This window comes from Condylura cristata, unplaced genomic scaffold (genome assembly GCF_000260355.1).
Source record: "Condylura cristata isolate star-nosed mole 26May11 unplaced genomic scaffold, ConCri1.0 scaffold00019, whole genome shotgun sequence".
Lineage (NCBI taxonomy): Eukaryota > Metazoa > Chordata > Mammalia > Eulipotyphla > Talpidae > Condylura > Condylura cristata.
The window spans coordinates 35,148,793-35,157,483 of NW_004567120.1; the positions used below are offsets into that span (position 1 = coordinate 35,148,793).

Consider the following 8,691-nt stretch of genomic DNA (forward strand, 5'->3'; position numbering starts at 1 on the left):
CCCCCCCCCCCCGCCCCCCCGGAAAGGGGAGCGGCTAGCAAAGCCAGAGAAATCAAAGGCAAAATAAGCAGGTCAATTCCCATTACTTTCAAAGTCAAGGCTGAAAGAAGATTCTGAAAATATCCATAGGCACATTCAAGAACTGCACACAGCCTGCCGTCTTTTGGTCGTTAACTTGTACTTTTAACAGAAAGATAAACATTTTAAGAACTCTGTTTACAAGTCCCAGCTCAAGAGCAGTAGCGATGCCACACCGACATGACTGGGAGGCATGTGTGAGAGGTGGGCTTCACGTTTGTTATTAAACTTACCTATAACCATGCAACAGCCCCAGCACTGTTAATTGTGGCTGTTAAACATAGGTTGTGCAGCACAGAGAAACAGACATGATTCCTAAGTTTGAGGACTATAATTAATATGCTCCTTCTAGGCGTGTCTGTGTTAACAAGATGTATTTTTGGAAATATTATCTAACTGAAGGCAGCATAAATAGTATAAAAAAATAAAGCTCGCACTTTTTTTATTTTTCCATTTAAAATGAGTTATATAATAAGTAGTGAAAGGCATCTTCCATGGAGCCACACTTTAAGGGGGGATTTATGTCCCTGGGGTTAATACAGCAGTCAAGGGGAAAAATTCCAGAAATGGAATCCTCCAATGAGTGCAACAAACCCCATGGAACCCCTTTGGGTAAATGAAGACCAGTGGCATCTGTTGGCAAGAAAAGGAGGGAGAACAGAGTTGAGAAAGAAGAGAAAGAACGACAGAGAAGAGGAAAGAGATGTTATTCTGATGAGAGACATACTGAAGCATATGTCATATAATGGGGGGCAAAACAAAACAGCTGGAGTTCTACCCAGTAGGAAACTCGAGAAAGCGAATTCTCTAGAAGACAGGTACAACAGGCTCCCAGACACAGTTCTAGGGGGAAAAGTACTGAGCCATGATTTTCAGATAGAGGAGGCTTAAATCTTAAGAGACAGAGTCCTGAGGCCCCAGAGAGATGGTTCAGAGAAAGGGCCAAATGGGGGCCATGCACTTGGGAAAGCGGAAGTCAGACTGTCCCAGGCCACAGGGCAAGGGGCGCCACTGAAGTAGGTAGGCATGGTTTCCTCTCCTCTCTGTGTGCCCAAGCCCATCACAACGCCAGCTATGCAAAGTCACTCGAGAAATGAGTGGGGCACCCGTGTGCTGAACAAAGTCCACAGCCCTGGAGCAGCCACGCGTGTATGTACACACACCCCGAGTTAGTTCCACTTTGCAAAGGGGAAACCACCTTTGTGCAAAACTGGGTTAGAGAGACTCAACTGCGCCCCCTCTGGCAGAGGATCACATAAGGGCTCCCAGGTGCTCCAAGACTCTTACTTCCAGGGTTCCAAGGTGAGAGCCCTCAGGCAGTTGCCATCTCTGAGCTTAAGTTTTTCCATCTGTCACATGGGAGTAATAATAGTCCGTGTGTCCATCCTCCATGGATTGTTATGAAGCTTTCTTTAGCTTTTTCATGTGCAATGTGCCTTTCAGGGACTCTCATCAAAACCACTCCCCAACCCATCCGGGTGTCAGGAAGTCTGGCACTGACAGAATTCCTTTAGGGTAAAGCTCTTCCTACTGCAATCCTGAGTTAAAATGGAAATATCCCCAGGCACCCGTTAGATGAAGCCACATGGAATCCATGGCAAAGCCTTTCTCCTCCACCACTCGGCTTTCCTAAGTGAACACAGGTCAGTGCCAGTGAGTTTCCATGTGCGGGCATGGTTTGTGAATTCCACCACCATTTCTTCATTTGTGTATGCCAAAGCCAAACAGTGCTGGCACCGTGCGACCCACTAGCTCTGTGACCTCCTACAAACCACGGAAGCTCTGGAAACTTCAATTTTGTCATTTCTAAAGTCCATAAATACTAATCAATACTTCATTTGACTGTCCTTAGAATACAGTGAGCTAGTATAGGTAAAAATAATGCAGGCCTAGTAAATAGCAAGCTGCCTCGATAATAACAGTAACTATGCTCATTAGTGTTCTTGTTACGAGACAATGAATAAAACATAGGGCGACTTACAGGAAGTCCTTACCTTGCCTAGATCGTTCAAGAACTACTCAATATGGGCCCGCCAACCCATCAGAACCCTGAGGTGTGGCATCAGAGTGGGGATCTTCCAAGAAACCAGAGGAGGGGACCTGGAGAAGGGGTGTCAAGCCAGAAAGGAAGCCGGCTGAGAGGGGTGGGAAATCAGACTCACCGAGTGCAGTCACTGCTTGATTGCATTACTTTCACATCCATATCAGGCAAAGCAAATGCAGACCAAGAGAAATCACAACAGCGCTTGTGAACTGGGACTGACAAGAGAGGTCTACATAAGAACTTCCAGGGGAGGCCAACAGCGATGCCTTGATTTTGTTGCTGATTACATGGGTGTTAGCCTTCCTGAAAATTCATCAAGTGGCATAGTTAAAATTTGCGCATGTGACTACATAGCATCTCCAATTACAAAAAAAGGAATTTGGGTTACTACTGTGTTTTGTTTTGTTTTTTAATGAACTCTTTGCTCATTTGGCCTCTGACCAGGCCTGTCTCCCAACAGAATTTTTCTTTCTCCTCATACCCTACTGATAGGGTCCAGAAAAGACAGGCATTCCTTTGGCACAAAGTGATGATCCAAAGCAAAGCTTAGGTCCCTGCAGAGAAGGCTAACTAATGGCAGGCAGATCAGGCAAGTGACCCAGCTCAGTTCAGTCCTACGGCACCTTCTAGAACGTCAGCCCAAAGCTTGCACTGACCGAAGTCAAGGTTGCTGGCCATAGCAGAAAAAGCCACAGGGACACTGCCTATCTTCTGCCTTGTGTCTGTGGGGGAGGGGACACGACTATTTCCAGTTGAAAATTAATGCCAAAAGTAATTTCAAAGGGCAGAAGCAAGACTAGCCATGAGAACTGCTTTGCCGTGAGCTCAGCATCCAGGAATTGTACAATAAGTTTGGCTTAATGTTCATTGCAAACCCAGGTCCTTAATAAAGTGGGCCATTGCATGTTCACTGCGCTCCAGGAAATGAGAAATTTTCAAACTGAAAGCAGTATTCTAACATAAGCACCCCCTCCATCCCCTTTCAGGGTTCTTACCTTGGAAAACACGACTTTAGAGAAAAATCAATGGCCAAGCAGTTCAAGAAGAAATGAGACCTGCAAGCTGGTGGACATCATCACTAGACACTATTTCACTTTCTTTAGGAAATTAGTCCCTTTACCCAGAACTCCACATCCCTAAGAAATGGTTCATTCAGTGACAGCATTCACCAAAGTGATAAAATGCCATGTTAAGAAAATGTCAGAAATCTGATTCAAGGTTGTAAAAATGGTGTATCGCAATCAGCAAGCTACATTTCAAGTTGATGGGACTAAGATGAAGCACGTTAATGCAGGACAATGACCCTGTAATCCTCAGCCTGTGCTGAGACACCCTGGTGTCCTCTGGACCAGGAACTAGTGCCTGCACGCAGAAGCCCACCTTCTCCGCTGTTAAGACCCCTGGACGCACTTTCATCTTCACACGTCGAGGATCATGCTAAGCTTCCTAAGGTGACAAACAGGGCCTTCTCCACCCACCATACTTTAACACATGCTGTTTTTTCCTCCTTGGCATTCTTACATCTTAGCAATTATTTCCTATTCCTTTCTGACTGCTTGACTCCAAAACCGTAAGTCATACTGAAAGAGACACAAGAAAGCCTTTTTATTGGAAATATCCAAAGAGCCACACATATTCCGGTAGATCTGTGTGGATTACAATTCCCGAACAAGTTGATTTGAACATAAAACAGCACAGCTACGAAGAGACCTGGACTGGTAACAGTTAGTTTCCGTTCTGCTCACGGCCAGATCCCTGATGCCATGTCTCCTTTCTTCTGATCCTGTTCTCCAGGCATGGACCTTGCCCCTCCATCGCCCCACAACACCTCACTTCCTGCTTCTCCTGAGGCCCTAACCAGCACCCACTGCCACATTCCACCTCACCCACAGCTACAGCCCAAGAGGCATCATCACTCTTCTTTTTTTTTAAAGATTTATTTATTTATTCATACAGAACTGGGGTACAGGCCAGAGATGCGGAGGGTGAGAGGCTTCTCCAGAGACAGAGTGGGGAGCAGAACAGGCAGATCAACGAAGTACACTGCTGAAGGGAGCAGCGGGCAGGTCAGGAGAGGTCTGCCTCGCCATGTGGTCACCTCTGGGGCAGGCTGGAATTGAACTCATGCGGAAGAGGCTTAAGCTTCCTAGTGCTGCGCTTTAACCCGCTGTGCCACCAGGGAGGGCCATCATCACTCTTCTTAACACTGAACAATCCCGGAAAGCGACTTGGCAGAAGTAACAACACCAAGTAGTGATGAAGATATGGTCCCCCCAATTTAATCCCACTTCTAATTGCAGCCTGTCACTGAGAAGCCATGCAGCAATAAAAATAACAATGAAGAGGTGTGTGGGCCATCCTCTGCACAGTGCCCCCCCCCAACCCCCCTAACCGACTAACCTATCTGATTTGAGATCACCCTCACTGAGGCTGGGATGAAGAGCAGGAGAAAAAACACAGAAGAAAACATGGAGCTTCAACACTTCATAAAACCACCAGTACATGATGATCCAGCTATAAGGGTAAATAAAAAACAAGTCCTTTCCCAGTGGGTAGTTTATGATTGCTCATTTTTAATGAGTGGTCACCAATGGGAGAAATACTTCTAAACATTGGCCCAAGACTGAGAAAGACACTTAATGAACCTGTTATAGTAAGTCACCGAGACCCAGAGGGCCTTTTGGAGTAGCACTTGGGGGTCAGGATTCAGTATGCTGGCTGCACATCCATGGTACCCTGTCCTTAGATTTGATAGGGAGGGGCATTTCTAGACAGGTCTGGAAGTGAACAGAACTGAGCTGTGCCCCAACATGCACATGGTCACTGCCTTCCACTCTAACAACAGCTGTGCAAGTGGCTGGCTTCTGGAATCACACAGCCCAGCAGCCGGCCAGGAGAGACCCAGCCGAACACTAGCACTGTGTCACTCAGAGAGCCCACAGCCCACATGGCCCTAAAACTGGCTCATTGGAAAAAGCACACCCAGCCCCAGACTTGTAGCTCCAAACCCAAGGACTGCTTTGAAGTGAACTCTTGGTGGGCACTCCATCCCCAAGTGCTTTGGTTTCATCAGTAGCAGGCTTACACATTTTGCAAATGCCACAGAAGCAGCCAACCAGGCTGTCTTATGTGACTTTCCCAACAGTCGCTGAAAAGATCTTATGTGACAAGGTAAGAGAATGAGTTAAAGCTAAGCAAAGATCAGCTTGAGCAAAGAAGCTAGAATGCTTTCTTTTTCCCTGAAATGGAAATCAGTTTCCCTGTTTAGGAGCTAAGTGGGCCCAAGATCTACGCCTGTCTGCCCATGTAAGAGTTTGCACAAAGACTAAACAACCCCACAAAGGTGACTGGCTATATAAGAGGCCATCTTAACAGTCTGAAACAGAATCAAGAACCCCTTTCCAAAGAGAACAGCCTTATCTTGTCTGGAGACATTATTGAAAAGGTTATCAGAAAAGATCATCGTCCATCATTGGTTTTAACCCCATGAGTTGAAGAAAATAACATTTAAAAAGACAACCAGCAACTTCATTGGTCTGAAAGCTGACTTCACTATGCAGTACAAGAGAACTGACGGATCACCTATTGTTTGAGCTTCCAAAGTCTGTAACAATGTCATCTCTGATAACCTATGTAGTTATGATAGGCTGTGGGCAAGAACCCCTGATGATGGGGTGGGAGACAGATTTCAAATGAGCAGTAGGACCCGAAAACAGATTATGAATTTCCTGTCAACTGCTAGTCTACCAGGGGACGTGACTCAATCATTTGCCACGCCATTGTTCCAAATTCAATGTGTGGAGGTCTAGGCAAGTATAAAATGTTCAAACCTACATCACTAGGAGTATGCTCACAAGTCCCTTAAAAACTCAAAACTAGTGTAACCTTAGAGGAAATTCATAAATGACCAAACCTCTTCGGCAATATTGTCCAACACTTTCTTGGTCAAAAATAGAAACAGACAAGTAGTGTGTCACCTTTAACATAAAAAGCAGTCTTTAATTTTGAGTCAAATAAGATTTTCAAGATACTTGAAAGAAAACACGAATAACTCTTAGGAATTCACTAGTTTCAAAGAGCTCTGATTCAACAACCAAGGGAAAGTCAGTCAACCCTTGGCAGTGAAAATTCCAGTCTCCACAGGAAAGTAAACTCCCTCCTTAGAAAATTCATTCATTCTAATTACAACCATGATTCCAAATGCTAATGATGCAATTCCTGCAAAGAGCAATTCCTGCAAAGATACTGGGTTTCAAAAGTGGTGAGTCAACTTAAAATGCTGACCTACACCTAGTAAAAGCTGCCAGTATTGAGCTACAGAAACCTGCCCCAGGGCTTCCAAACTTCTCTGTCCATTCTGGACTGATGTGAATTAAACAGCAACCCATACTCTGTGAATGAATCGGGCTTCCCACAGTTCGCCAGAAACAAGCCTCAGACAACCACCTGATGGAAATCAGGAATCAAAATTCCAAAATCAAACTGGAAATACTTCTAGGTGCCAATGGAGAGCCGACCACACAGGTCGTGTCCAAATCAAGCTGGTGTTACCATCGTCAACTGCAGTTAACTTTTCTGAGCTCTCGCTGGAAGCTAAAACCTGTTCACAAGCCTAAAGATTTCTCTTCTCGGAAGAACGCCTGTTTAAGACGCATCCAATTAGGAGAACTCTGGAAATGTGTAGCAGGAATTGCAATTTCCGGTGATTGGATTCATCTGTGCTCCTCAGACAGCGGGTGTGTGCCTGGCTCCCAAAGGGGTGAAGGCTCACCTTGAGCCAGGCCACTGGCAACAGAGCTGCAGACAGCAGACCCTTACAACAGCAAATCTAACCCCTTCCCCATATTTGATGAAACTTTCCTCAATGCTTCTCCCAGTTGCAAGAGAAACCGCTCCATTTAGAAGTAAAAGAAAGGCCCTGAACTGAAGACTTTGACAACTTTCTGCGGGGGAGAGATGGCGCTGCCCTAGAATCTCTGTAGGAAGCGAGCACTGAAATGGGGCGAGGCAAGGAGGAGATGAGAAAAAGGAAAAGAGAAATGAGTGGGAGGGTAGGGAGCCCCCAAAGGCTCAGGGAGGCACGGGCCCAGTTAAGTGAGCGCTGGGGCTCCACACAATCCCCTGCAGCCCCCACATCTGTAGGATGGACTCCTTCAGGCTCCCTGCGCTTTGGCGCCTGGGCTCAGGGCTGTCCGCTCGCTCCAGCTTCTGCGGTGGCCATTCTGGACATGTGGTCTTAAGGCACCTGCTGTTCCCACTGCTCTACCACACCCCCTCTCTGTGCCTCTCCGCATCTCAGCTCTAAAGCCGCAGTCCCCGGTTTACATTCCAGAGCTAAGCCAGGTCCTCGGCAAGGCAACGGCCAGGACTGAGTTAGGGGTGTGGAGAGGCGGTGCCCCCTCCTTTGAGTTCTCCCTAGCGAAAGCAGCCCAGCTCCACTGCGCCTCCCCAACCAGCCGGCGCGAGGCCCCGGGGCAAGAGCGCACTCCAGGGGACCGGCAGCGGTGCGCCCCGGGCCAGGTGGCTGAACCCTAGCAAGGGAAGGGAGGGGCAGCCCTCTTCCCGCGGAGGCCCGCTCCCACTGGGCACTACAAGCAAGGGGACAACAGCCTTTGTTCTCCCGGGGCTCGGCGAGGCTGCGCTGTCAAGACGCAGCGCGGGCGGCGCCGGGGCCCTGGGATTGCTCACTTCTGCACGCGGCGTGTCTAACATCGCCAGCTTCGCCTTCCGGGGGGAGTGGGGGTTTAGGAAGGTAGAGAGTTGGGGAGTAAGCGATGTGAGGGGACAGGAGCAAGGGGGGAGGGGTGGTGCATCTCGGCCAGGCTCTTTGTTTGCATTGGGGGCGGAGGGAGGGGGTTGAAGGTAGGCTCGAGCTGGGGTTGAGAGTGGGGCAGATTCCTGAGTATGTCACCATGTTGCACCCGCGCAGCACACAAATGCACACTCGCGCACACGCACACACAAGCATCCGCACAAGACAGGCGGCCGGCCGGCAGCAGGCAGCGCGGCTCCCGGCGCTCGGGCTGCAGCGGCTCTGGCTGCCCGCAGCGCCACCACCGCGCGTCCAGAGGGGGAGTGGAAGAGGCTGGAGGCGCTCGCGGGGCGACAATTCCACGAGCAAGGAGGGAAAGTGGTGCAAACCCAGACCTCGCCAGCGGCCCCGCCCCCCCCCTCGCCCGGGGTCGCGGAGGTCAAGGCCAGCCTCCGCCCGGGCGGGCCGCGCGGGGGATCCGGAGACCGACGAGGGGAAGCCGGCGGCGCGGCGGGAAGCTTACCCTTGGAAGCATCTTTCTCCTCTTTGGGCTTGGTCACCTTTCCACTCATAGATCCCAGCTTGCTCGAGCGGGTTCGCGCTGCAGACGGAAGTCCTCGCCGAGCGGGCCGGACTTGGGAGAGTGCGGCGGGCGGCAAGTGGCGACCGCGAGCTCCCCTCGGTGTGGCTCGGGGCGAGATCCGCTTCCCCCCACCGCTGCCGCCGCCGCCGCCGCTGCTGCCTGCGAGAGTGGGAAGGCAAGGAGAGGGGTGAAGGAGGAGCCGGAGCCGCCGCCGCCGCCGCCAGCCCGAGCGGC

At 49.6% G+C, this 8,691-nt stretch overlaps 1 protein-coding gene across 4 annotated transcripts in view; it reads right to left on the reverse strand.

Annotated features, from left to right (window-relative positions):
* Positions 1 to 8,691, reverse strand: part of FGF13 (fibroblast growth factor 13) — a 411,595-nt gene that overhangs the window by 401,811 nt on the left and 1,093 nt on the right. For all 4 annotated transcript variants that reach the window (XM_012727162.1, XM_004685847.2, XM_004685849.2 and 1 more), the window contains exon 2: positions 8,398 to 8,616. In XM_012727162.1, the coding sequence (XP_012582616.1) occupies positions 8,398 to 8,446 (49 nt within the window). In that variant the 5' untranslated portion in view covers positions 8,447 to 8,616. The remainder of the gene's footprint in view (positions 1 to 8,397; positions 8,617 to 8,691) is intronic.